The sequence below is a fragment of the Chroicocephalus ridibundus genome, chromosome 2 (assembly GCF_963924245.1).
Source record: "Chroicocephalus ridibundus chromosome 2, bChrRid1.1, whole genome shotgun sequence".
Classification (NCBI taxonomy): Eukaryota; Metazoa; Chordata; class Aves; order Charadriiformes; family Laridae; genus Chroicocephalus; species Chroicocephalus ridibundus.
The window spans coordinates 131,139,225-131,152,424 of record NC_086285.1 but is presented as its reverse complement, the minus strand read 5'-3'; the positions used below and the strand labels follow the sequence as shown (position 1 = coordinate 131,152,424).

The 13,200-nt window shown below is 35.7% G+C and overlaps 1 protein-coding gene across 4 annotated transcripts in view; it reads left to right on the top strand.

Moving 5' to 3' along the window:
- The window catches only part of ARMC1 (armadillo repeat containing 1), a 30,525-nt gene that overhangs the window by 1,696 nt on the left and 15,629 nt on the right, over positions 1–13,200 (top strand). For 2 of the 4 annotated variants that reach the window (XM_063326960.1, XM_063326963.1), the window contains 2 exons: positions 670–870; positions 4,511–4,602. In XM_063326960.1, coding sequence (XP_063183030.1) covers positions 679–870; positions 4,511–4,602 — 284 coding nt within the window. In that variant the 5' untranslated portion in view covers positions 670–678. Of the gene's footprint in view, positions 1–666; positions 871–4,510; positions 4,603–13,200 lie in introns of all 4 variants that reach the window. The other 2 variants (XM_063326961.1, XM_063326962.1) reach the window with 1 other exon arrangement.

The following is a 13,200-nucleotide window of genomic DNA, read 5'->3' as shown; positions in this document are numbered from 1 at the left end:
GCTGTAGCCAGGCGTGACCTTCTTTCTTTTTATTGAGGGGGCCCCACTAGTGAAAAAAAAGAAACAAACCCAAAACTCAAAACCCACCCTCTAAAACCCTTTTTGCCTTTGAATGAGTATGGCATTACACTGGTTATTTGAGATATATATCCAGATTAAAACTTAATGTTCCCTGTTCTTGATGTAGTGTTAATCTTTTACTGTCTTTTCGGATTCATTTTTGTATAAAATTCTATTATTGCTAAAGGTACTCTGAAAATACATACTTTGATTTTCACATGTGTTTATCCAGAGGGATGTTTATAGACTTCTAGGGTGCCTTGTGAGGAAAACTATGGATTTCTTGTAAATATTTGTCAGTAGTGTAAAAAAACCAACACAATCCAATAAAGGCTGACTGGTCTGAAATTACGTATAGAAAACAAGTCAAAATATTATGAACCAAACCTACCTGTTCTCTGCATAAGAAGTTTAGATTTCCAGTTTACAAATTTCAAGAGCCACATCCTTATCAATTCCATCCACATTCGATGAATTCTAGTCCTTGATTTTTTTTTTTTATACTTTTATACTTATAACAAATCAGTGCCTTTGTGATGTTGTCTTACCTGTGTTTTAATTGCTGATAAAAGTTGTGGTATTAGTAATAGAGATGTTTTTTTTCAGCAGGTATTTTGTATGCATGGTGCAGAAAAAATGAATTCTACTATGAGTGAGGAGCCTGATGCACTGTCTGTAGTTAACCAACTCCGAGATCTAGCAGCTGACCCATTGAACAGACGGGCCATTGTTCAGGATCAAGGATGCCTGCCAGGTCTTATTCTGTTTTTGGACCATCCCAGCCCTCCAGTTGTTCATTCAGCTTTACTAGTAAGTATTCTGGAGGTAAATTTGTATGTCAGTAGGGCTTTTTGTGACTTTAAACAAGTAAAAATGTAAAAAATAAAACCTAGTTTTATGTTATGTTGATATTCATTATATGTGTTTTTTTTTTAAAAAACATGCATTTCAAAAATTATTTAGCAATGACACATTATTCCAGGGGTATTTGTGTTTTTTGGAAGAGAATAATTTACTTTGCATTTTTCCCCTAATACAGCTATTTCACTTTTTGTGTGGAGGGAGGTAAGCGCCCTTAAATCTCTTTCTTAAGAAGATGTTATGGACCTTGGTAAACGTAGGTGTTGTAAATAGATATACTTGGCAAATATGTGATTCGATGTTCCTGTTGTAAAAAAAAAAAATAAAAAAAATTCTATAATTCTGTATTTATAATTTGTTTTACTTTTACAGTGAATATTAGTGGACTTCTTGGAATTACTTCAGTGTCTCTTCAGTGTCTTCAGATACTCTTCTGGGTTCAGGGAATGAGATCCTATAATCCAGGAGACCTCTGTCCTGCTAATTGGTTTTTAGGCTAGTCTTAACCATAGCATTTGCGAGACTGTAATGCTCTTCACTGGAAGAACTTGAGTTGAGGTTAGAATTCTTGTGAATATGTTGCATTGGTTTTCTTTCCAGTGCAGTTTCCTTAGGTTGTGGCCTTAAAAGAGGATCTTGTTTGGGCGTCTCGCTCTCTTTTTCCTTCCTTGGCTCCTTTGGGCTGCATATTCTCAATGTCTGTATGAGATCTGGGAATCAGTCTGTGATCATGTGACAAAAATTAACTCTACATAAAAAGGGCTGACTTTATCAGATTGATGAGGGATAATCCGTTTTGCAGTGTGGTTCCACAGCTTCAGATATTATTCAAGTTGCACTGTAAGGACATCTCCTTGGGTAGGAATGTGAGATAGCACTGTTGTTCCATTTAGTGGTAACCTACAGTTAAGGGTGGATTAGGAATCAGGAATTGGAAGACCCTATGCAATATCCCAGGACCCTGTCTCTAGTCAGAAATGGATCAGTTTACTGTGAAAACATGCAGACTCCTTGTGTTCTTGAACCTCTTAGGTTCTGTAGCTTTTAATATCTTTGCTGATAGCTTTTTGTCTTCATTTTTTATACTTTTCCATTCTGAAGCATCTTTTTGTTTTGTTTGTTTTTCTAGTCATCTCATTAGTCAGAAAGGTGCTTCCATTTGAATGGGAGTCATTAAATGTAATGATTTTCCATTAAGTTGTACCTAATAAAAGGATGTACAGCACTAACTTTAAAATTCTTATTGTATTATTCTGCAATTCCTATAGCTGAAATTATAAATAGTCTATATGAATCATCATAGTTCCCTATTTAACTTTTTTGATGTGTTGTAGAATCTTTCAGGAAGGGTGTCTTTCTCCCAATGTGCAGTTTCAGTTCAGTCCTTTCTTCTGTCTGATAAAGAAGTGGTATATTTTTCTACACTTTTTGCAAGTTTTGATTCCAGTAACTCTTTATGGTACACTTCAAATGCTAGAAGTTTTGAATGTTTTAAATAAAAAAAAAATCAGAAGTAATCCAGGCAATACTACTTTTTCCCCCCTCTTAAATTTGGACTAAAATTTTCAAAAATAGGACTCTGAAGTGAAGAAACTACATTAGTATTTCACTTATAAAACATCAAAGGTGTTTTTTGTTATAAGATTGACAACAGTGTGTTTTTATATTCAAGTATGGAGAAGATAGTCCTATTGATTACTTGTGAGCTTGAAGCTAACGTAGGTGTTTTGCTGAACAGAGACTGAGCCAAAGTCCATAATAATGGTCTTCCTTATGCATTCAGTAGATTGTGATTTAATAAGCATAAATGATCTGCCTTCTTTGAAGGTGCAGACCTTTGCATCTCCATGGTGGGCAGGGGCTATAGGACTTCTGGTGTTGAAAAGTAAGGTCACTTAAGTTGTTCTGGTAACTTTGTCTTTGGTCTTATTTTAGTGGAAGTTACATTTTTGTATAAAGAGTATCTAACGGATGGAAAAGAGACTGCCTACATTTTGACCCAAATAATTAGCTGTTAAGGGAATGCGTTTTTCTGAGTCCAACAATGTTACATCCTCACTAAATTGTCTGAACAGAGACTAATAAAAGTAAGAAATGTTTTTCCAGCAGTAAGGATACATTTCTTAGCATGAAAGTTAGTAGTTCAGAGCTATCATTCAGGTATTTCCCCATAGTTGAAAATTAAGAAAATAGATGGATATACAACACTTATAAACTGCAAGTATTGATACTGATCCACATCAGAAAACAGCAAAAATCACATTTGGAGATTTTTATCATGCTGGCCAGCAGCCAGACTTTCCCAATAGTCAATAAAATGGTCTTGAATTTTACCTAATATGCACTGAAGATGATTTAGAAAAAAACCCAGTTAATTAGTTCTCTCTGTCTGAAGGGATTAAGGAACATGTTATTTTTAAAGCAGCTGTTGAGCAGCGTAGCTATTATATGTCTATATTTAAAGAACTGGTGCACTTCTAAACCTTGCTATCACAAAATCCACATTATAAACCATTGTATCTGTGTATTGCAGGATTTTGCAAGTGCAGTTCTTGTACCTACTTCAATAAAACACTGACTAAGGCACAATGTACAGTACACCTTTGGAGGTTCCTTTTATGACAACTTTGTCAGCACTAACAATAGTGAGGTGTCTCATGAAAAGAAGGACTGACATTTTAACTGGGAATGTATTATGTTAGGAGGATCGTGCAAATACACAGGTGCTGACTGGGGTCAGCAGTGTGAAGTTGTGCCAAGAGTCTACCTTGAAAGTCAAATAAACAAAACCTTGGACAACAAATAAGTGTCAATTCCCAGTTTAAGTAACAATAACCTAAGCAGCTTGCTGCTGCTTGTATTCTTATTCCTGCATGGAGTGACGACTGTTGCGGTTAGTGTTCAGAAGCTTATGAATGTGGTAGACTTCTTTCTGTAGACAGTAGAAACTTGGTGGTGGTGTACCGGGGTAGCCTGTAGAATTGGTGGAAATTATACTAGAAGCATAGTGTATAAAAATGAATTTAGATCTCAGATCATGTAAATGTTTGTTGGAAGGGACTTCTGGAAGTCATTCACTTCAGCTTCCTGCTTGAATTGGGACTGTCACCACCACTCAGGTCAGTTGTAGCTTCGTCTCCTTGATTCTGCAGTCCCACTAGGTTGTCTGTTTCAGTGTTGAACTACTTCCGTAGTGAAAAAACTGTAATATCTCATTTGAACTTCCTAAGCTGCAGGCTTGTGGCTGTTCCCCCTTGTTACATTGTCTGCTGCTGTAGAGGAAAGTTCGGCTTAGTCATCTTCCTAAAGGCTTTTTGAGTAGTTGTAGACAGTTGTTAGATTGTCCCTTGGACTCTTTTAGCTGTTATAAACAAACCCAGTCTCTCAACCTTTTGTCATAGACTAGATGTTCTATGCTTTCTCCGTATTTATAAGAATAAAAAAATTTTTAATATTCACAGTAGGTGATAATACTCCTTATCTTCTCACTAGAACTCACATTGTGAATGTTTTGCAGATGTACACTAATAAAAATGAATGATAATGTACTGGACACGTGGCTGATTTGACATGGTCTTCTTTCTTTTAGGCTCTCCGCTATTTGGCAGAGTGCCGTGCCAACAGAGAGAAGATGAAAAGCGAATTGGGTATGATGCTCAGCTTGCAGAATGTAATACAAAAGTAAGTGTACGATGGGTTGTTGATTCCAAAGACAGTGTAAACACAACATTCTGATGCAAAGTAAAACTTTGACTATGAATTCATATAGCAGCTTTTTAATGCTGCGTTCTTCCTTGTTGAATTTATGTGGCTGCAAGCAATTAATAGTTTTCATTTTATAGTATAGCAAAGTACTTAGACTGTAGTCTACAAGGAAAAATTAATTTGAAAGTCATTTGCCAAAGAACAGATTTCTTGCCCTTGTTACAGATAACTAATTTTGCCTCTTCCCTTTAGGTTCTCTTACAGTCCTTCTCATCGTTGTATAAGGGTGCCTTGCACTAGTGCATTTAATGAGATGGGTTGGCATCTGGCACATTTATTCTTTGAATCCCACTTTTGGGAAGGGAAATTGTATATGCAATGTATTTGTTTTGGTGCATTTTTGAAGGTGTGTATCTGCAGTTCTGTGTGAGGAAACATCTTGCAGGTGGAGCAGTAGTTAGTAAGGTTTGTAGTGGTCTCTTGTTTCTTGGTAGAATGTGTCAGCTGGGTTACGTCTTAAAATTTATAGCTGTTGGATTTTGTTAAGATTGCTAAGCATTGAGTCTTGAGTACTGGGAGATGCATGAATATATACACACTGGAGAAGATGCACATGTGCACTTATCAGTAGAAATTAGTATGATGAACTAAAATGAATCATTATTAGCAAAAATACCCCAAGCTCCTTCAAAAATCAGGCTGTCATAGCAAAAACTAATTTGCCATCAAATTATCAAAAGGTGATTGTTTTACATACAGTGTGGTAGTGCTCTAGTTCAGATGTGTGGGACTGTTCCATGATGGAGGAGAAAAATCACACCGCTGCACTGAGAAGTGTTTCAGAAAAATGTTCAAAACAATTATTTAGAAAAGGATGAAACACAAGTAAAATTGTATATTAAAGTTTCAAGTGGAAAGTTTTTGAATCTTTAATGTGTTAGTTGAATCTCTAATGTATCACTGGTGGTATATGTTACAAGTTTCTTTTAGAAAAAACCCAAGGCTAGACTTTGCTAGTTCCTTCATCCTGTAGCCCCTCCATTTTTTTGTGGTGTATCTTTTGTTGTTGTGTATCTTTCTTTGACGCTGCTTATCTAAAGGTATGAACGGGAAGAAGTGGAGGGAAAATTCTGGTCTGTTCACAAGTCCTATGTGATACCTGATCTAAGATCAAAACCGTTTAGCTTTAAGGACTTCATTAATTCTGCTGAAACTAACAAGATTGTGTATTGTCATGAAATTCAGCATTATGCCTAAATATCATCTTGTTACTCACCCAAACACAAAGGATTTAAAATAAATGTCTTAAATAGGATGATTAACTAAGTGACTAGAATTCAGAAGTGAATAGTTATCACTTTTTTGAATAATTTAATAATTATAACTTTTTCAAATTATAGGTGTTTTTAATAGGGTGCACAGGGAAAAATAGGATTAAGTCTTATAGTATTCAACTTTTTTTAAGGACAAGAATAATTAAGGTAAAATATACAGAATTCTTTGCTTGCTACTTTTATGATAACAATAAGAACTGAAATGTTTAGGTAATAACAGAAGCATGTATTTCAGAAGAACTTACGTTTAGTATAGATTACACGTCTATTTAGAGCACAGGGACATCCCTAAGAAGTTGTTGAAAGGAGAGTGATAGTTTATTATCAGTCTCTGCAGTTTACAAATATTACTTGGGGAAACAGTCATAATTAAAACTTTTGTTTAAAGAATTTTATGGAAATCTTCAACATCTTTTTTCTATGTTTCAATTTCAAAAAGAGATCAAAAGAGTGGAGTTCAGAAATGTGCAGAAACGGAGAGATAAGTTAGTAAAAACTGGAAATCTTGTAGGTGTTCTTTTTTTCTAGAAAGCTCTTTGGCAAGAGTAAGAACATACATTTGATTTGTATGCTTGTAACATTTGGAAAGTGTGATATCATGAAAATTTAAATACATAGCATCTTCAAACACAAGACTTTGTCATGTGCTTGTCAGGATTTTAGGCTTTAATGTTGACAGGAAATGCTGAAGCTAAGTTTTGTGTTGCCTGCAGAAATATGGAGAAAGATGGTAGAAAAGTGCTGAGAAGATGGATGTAGAATCATTTTTGTCACAAAAAACCAATGGTTTGGGGTTGTGTTTTTTTTGTTAGAAAGTCTGTAGGGGAAAGAACAAGGTCTCTACCTTCTTCAGATTTGCTTTACAAAAAGCAGATTCTAGTTTTTAATGTGATTTCAGTTTACCAGAAGATATTGTAGTCCTTTGAACTGAAACTAAACATTAATAAATGCAGTAATAAGTGCTTTGGTCTTAATGATTTCATGCTATACATTCCAGTATTCTTTCCAGAATCTGTGTGTCTAGCTCATTGCTCTATCTAATCTAGAATCTTTTGGTGATTTCCACAGTTTAATTTGGGTTTTAGATTTTTTTTTGTGTGTGTGATGTGTTATAAAAATGCAAACAAATCATACCACCAAGAGATATGAACTTCTGTCAGTATTCTGCTTTTCTGGTTATTGCGCAGTTCTTTCAAGCAAGACAGAACCCAGCATCATTTGGACCAGAAGTTGCAGTCACTGGCTTTTTGCTCTTGACGGGTTAAGCACATCCTGTCATCTGAATCTCTTCCTTTTATCAAGGATTTTGTAACTCTTGCTGTTCACTTTCATTGACTTCTGACTTAACTAAATAATATTCAGTGGCTTCCCCTGTTAAGTATTGAATCATGTCAAACTGTGTTCTGCCACTGATAAAGCTGCGTTGAGGCTTTTCAAGCAATGAAACGCAGCTCGTGCACACAGAGGCAAGTTGGAAACTGAGTATTTGTCATATTTCAGACTTAAGTTGATGTTCAGCAGTGCTGAACTGACGCTGTGCTTAGGAAGTCAAGAGTTTGTTTAGAATTCCAGTTCTCTCTTGCCTTCAGTTATGTAAATTGTGAAATTTGAGGGCTTTTCTCATCATGTGAGTACCTTTTTATAACCTTTGAAGGTCTCTGTATTGGAGGCCTCAGGTTTCTTGTCATAACCTGCCTATGGCTAACCAGTCTAACGGATCTTTTGATGGTCAATGCCATCAACTGGAAAATAGTTGGAACTTGTTTGCTGCTTATGATTTCTTGTAATAGTACATAGGAGCCTCAGGCACAGGCCAATACCCTTTTGTTTTAAGTAATACTTAACCAACGGAAGAAGAATATAGCACTTGTTTAAACTCATTATTGTGAAGGCAAAGTGCTATTTCCTTCATAAGACTACGGAGGATGAGAGTTTAAATTGAGTGCCACCTGTTTATCCAGTGATTAGTAGTAAATTGTACTGCATCATGGAAAATAGGTAGGAAATGTTTGAGAGACAGTCACATTTAACTGTAGTTCTTTGAGATACCTTCATGTCTCGTTTCCTGACTAACCAATTCCCTAGTATTACCTGATCAGCTTTTTGGTATTTGCTTATAATCAGCATTATAACGCATTTATGAAAATAATTTTACTGCTTAAAATGAATGTTTGTCTGACTCCTTAGTTGATACTACATTTCACCTAAGGAACGAAGGATAGGTTTTTATGTTCACTGTGACAGTGATTTTCAAGATGTATGAACACTAGTCTTTGCTAACAGAAGAGTAACAGATTTTTAGATGCAGAGGCTGGAGCTTATAGGCTCTAGAGCAGAAATACAAAATGTCAGATCTGAGGAGTACAGAATGAAAATTTGAAGGCAGCAAGTTATTTATGTATTTAGGATTTTTTTTTTCCCAGACTGAACTTGATTTGGAATACGTATGACTTTGAGATACTTATCATGAAAGGTTTTATACACTTCCACGTCTTCTAGGACATATGAGAAAGCTGTTCAAATTTCGTGGAATGCTTCAAAATGTTTTTCAAATATAAAAATTTCTGTTGCCCTATTCTATACGTGCTGGTTTTGGTTTTTTCCTTAGCAGGGGAGATTTCTTATTTGTTATCCACATCTGCATATCTTTAAGTGAAGCTTGATGCATCTTTTCACGTTATAAGCTAAGAGTAGTAACTGTGTTGGGGAGAAATCAGACCTTTAAAATCTCTACCTCCTGCAGGTTTCCAAACTCTTCTTTATGGCTGATACTGCTTTATTGCTATCACAAAAACGTTTCATCCCTTTCCAGGTGATTGAGTACCTGTAAGTGTATGTGTAGAAATGTTTGTGTAAATAGATAAAAAGGAGAGGAGAATTTGAGGCTCGTTGGAGAATGGTGTTTCATTGTATTCCCGGAGTCATCAGCAGTTATTTAATATTGAAAACTGGTTTAGTTGCTGGGTTTATGAATTGTATGGAGGACTTAATATGTCCGTATGGACTTTGTAAAATGTTATTAGCAGCTTCTAGAATTAAAATTAATTAGGATTTATAGCCTACAAGGAAATATTCTAATTTGTGTTCAGTGTGAAAGTGACTTTTGATGGACAGTAAAGGTCAAAGTTCATAATTTTTCATAATCTTTATGAGCAGCATAATGGTACTGTTTAAATATAACTAACGTGTATTTAAAAAAAAAAACTGATGAAGAGTCAATATACTAAATAGCTCTTATTATGGAACGGCAAATTACTGAGAGTAAAATTCCAATTACTTAGCTAAAAGAGCTTCTCAAGATAGTCTTCCTTTTGCCAGGGTGTCAGATTTAACAAGCTGAACTAAATCCAGTGCATTAATCAGCTCTTCCAATTTATTACTTGCCTAAGAAGATTAGGGCAATTAATATGTGTTTAATTAGAGTCCCTTGCAGATCTGGTAAAATACATGCAGTCTATAATTGCTGACTTCTTACTCAATTTTAATTTTTGGTAGTCTTAATTACCTATACTTTTTGAAAATTTAATTATTTGTTGAAACCAGCAGAGTTTAAATTTATGATGTCTGACAAGCCAAGTATTTCAGGTAGTATTTGCTGACATTAAAATAGTAGGGATGTAACATTACAATAGTTTTATCATTTTTGTTGTGCAACATACTTCTTTTTCTCCTTTGTGAGAAAGGAGGAATGGTTGGGGGAAGACAGGGCAAAGGCCATGTATTAATTATCAAGAAAGCAAACTAGATATTTAAAGGGATATCTGACGATGAAGGGGATGTTACCATATCATGACTGACTTCAAGACAACGCTTTGTGAGAAATTATAGCTAAAACATTCTGTAAACTTTTCACATTTACCACATCTATATATTTGTGCTAATGCCTGGAATACTTAAATTCTCAACTGCAAAGGAGAATGAAATAGCTTTTTACAGACTGTTTCTGTACTTGAATCACTTAGTAATGTTTCAGTTCCAGTGGCCGGTCTGGCCCAAACCATGACAATTATCCTTGGTATGTGGGGTTTTTTTTACACATCAAAATTGAGAAATAGTTGAGCTTGGGTAATGGGAAGCCTGATTCTGTTGCATGATTGGTTTTGGACTCTATCATGCTTGTGATTCTGTATTGAGAAGTTGTGGTTATCCTATGTCTTAAATATTCCTGTGAGCAGGAGGTTCTGAAAGCTTTGTTTTTATAAATGATTTACAAATTGCAGTGTATCACCTGGAACAAGAGTAATGCACACATCTCTCTGTCTATCCTGTGTTTACTGGCCTTTCCTTTCCAGTTATTTTCCCAAGCCTCCTTGTTTTACTCACTTTGTTACGTTTTGTGTATTAGAAGGTAAGTGCTTCTAGAAAATTATAATGTTGGTCGCTGGTGCATCTTCTTTGGGCTGTGGGACTCCACTCTTTTTAGTGCTGTAGCAGTGTGCTTGTTAATAATAGATGGTCACAGCAGGGAGACGTCTGGAGGCTGTTTTATTCAGCATTGTTAAGCAAAGTGGCTTAACTCAAACCATTCTATGATTCTATGAATATCCCTCTCCCCCACCCCTAGTTTCTTCAAGAAATGTTTTCATTGTATATTTTGTTTATCTTAAGAGTTTCAGAAATAGATTGGGTTTTGAAGTTATTTTTGAAAAAGCATCCTCTGCCAAAAAAAAACCCTAATGAAATATTAGGAAATGTAGCAAATATCGATGTGTCCTCTTTAAGTATACCATGTTTTTTTTGTTGCAAGTGGCTGAATGCTCCTTTTGTCTGTCAAACAGCCTCCTGCTATTTGGAAAAGATTATATGTAGGAAGGAGTGGAGGGGTTCGGTGCTGTGGGCTACCTAGATCACTAAGGCATGTATTCAGTAAAAGTTCTTGCTCTCTTTTCTTGTGGGTGATGGCAAACCAACAGGAGTTCAGACTTTCTCACAGTTCATCAATTTTTGAAAAGATGTTTCAAGACTTTTTTTTTTTTTTTTTGGTATTCCTGTGGTGTATTTAGCATTATGAAGGACATAGGAAACCGTGATCTCAACAAAGAGATGTGGGCACAGGGGCAAATGCTAACAATAAATAAAACACAAAAAGCTTTAAGTAATGAAATATTGTAGAATCCTAGTTTTACAGCGTTGGTGTTAACCTGGATTTCAGTCATGATGTAATGAACTCTCTGGGGAAAATCTTGCGGGTTTTCTGAGACAAGAAAATGAAGTTTAAACATTTGGAAAGGTGGATGTCATTTTTAAGAGTAGTCCAAGACTTAACTGCCAACAATTCAAATGTAACTACTAATTTAAATATTGAAATATTACTGTGGATTTATATTTTGCAGGGGTTAATAGAAATTAGTAGTCATATAACTAACTGTTCTAAAGGTTTATTATGAGAGGTGAAACTTTGGATGAGCTTGTTTTTGTTTGTGTGTGTGTAGAATTGGTCACTGAGGAAAAAATGAAATATGACCAAAGGGAAGGGTCTGACCTGTGCCCTACAAGATGTACTCGATGTTCTTCTGATGTACTTTCGATGTTCTGTTGGTTTAGTGTGCTGTGTTTTGTTTTGGGGTTTTTTTTGTATCTCGGGACCTCTTTGTAGTGAAAGAGGTATTACAAAGTCATAGTTTCTTCTTGCACACAATTTAGTTGCTTAGTGAGTTCCGTACAATTAGTAGTTTCTGTATTCAACAGTTTAGGTGGCTGTCAACCTCTAGATTTTGCTTTGTGTGTTTGTATTATTATTTTTTTCATTCTGTTGTGTGTGTGTGTGTAACTTCTGTTATAATGGTTTTGACTGCAGTTAGAAATACATTTTGTTTTACTTTTTGCTCTCCAAGCTACTACTTTTACCTTTATAACATTCCATATGATGTCTGTCATTTGTATTGGGACTCTTAGTTGTGTGGCTTCTCATCATCTAGTGTCTGTCTCAATTTAATTCAGGTACTATCCATCCATAGATGTTTTAGTATACCAGTTCAATACAATACTCGTTCAATAGACTAGCTTTTAGTGTGCTAGCTCAATACACGTGCACACACAATGAAAACAGCAGACCAGCTACGTTCGTTACTGCTTTCCGTGCAACGCTTGCAGTTAATGCACAGCTTTCTTGGTACATCTCTGACGCTACAGTTTCTGCATTTCAACAGTTTATCTCGTCCCCTTTTTTTTGGTGTGAATATTTCATTTTCTTGGTATTTAGTGAATTCCAAGTTAACTAATAGACAAATAGTGAGGCAACAAAGTAAGTAATCGTTAATGCAGTGTCTTTAATTGGTCATTTACGTAATGTAAGATTTGGAGACAACCTGCAAGTTCTTCAAAATCATGGCCTTCAGGTGGTTTGCAAAGACTGGCTTATGAATATGACACCAAGTAGTGCAAGTTTCATGACCTGTTGCCTAACCATTGAAGTGCCTAAGTTCTACAGTGGTGATTTATGTACAATATCTGAAAGGCCATGTGTTACCAAATTATAGGTTCCTAAACCTGGAAGATAATTTTCAGTACCTGTTACTGAGTGAATAGGCGTTATTCTGCTGTTGCTATTTTTGTCAGAGAGAAGGCCATAATCACAATTGCTTTTGAGTGTTTTGTATTTAAATGTGAAGAAATCATTTGAGAAGTCAGGAAGTGAACTAATAGCTTTTCATTATAGGCAAGAAATGTTTCAGAATGGAGAAAAAAGAAACAACAAAAAAACCAAACCAACTTTGAAACACTGAATAAAAAAGTGTGTGAAGTATAAAATAAATTTGATAAAAATGCATATATTTGAAGGCCTTTCTGTTCAGTGTCTTACCCAGTTTCTTCTTTATTTAGAAACTGGCTTGAGCAGGGAGTTAAGTATTTTAGAAAGCAGTGTAAGATTAAGGTGTTTTTACTTCCTATTTTTTCTTGCAGACTTTATATTAAAACAAATATGGGACTCTGAGAAACACTATGAGGGTTGGAGCACCTCTCCTATGAAGACAGGCTAAGAGAGTTGGAGGTGTTCAGCCTGGAGAAGAGAAGGCTCCGAGAAGACCTTATAGCAGTCTTCCAGTGCCTAAAGGGGGCCTGCAGGAAAGATGGGGAGGGACTCTTTATCAGGGGGTGTAGTGACAGGACAAGGGGTAATGGTTTTAAACTGAAAGAGGATAGATTTAGATTACACATTAGGAAGAAGTTCTTTACTGTGAGGCTGGTGAGACACTGGAACAGGTTGCCTGGGGAAGTTGTGGATGCCCTATCCCCGGAG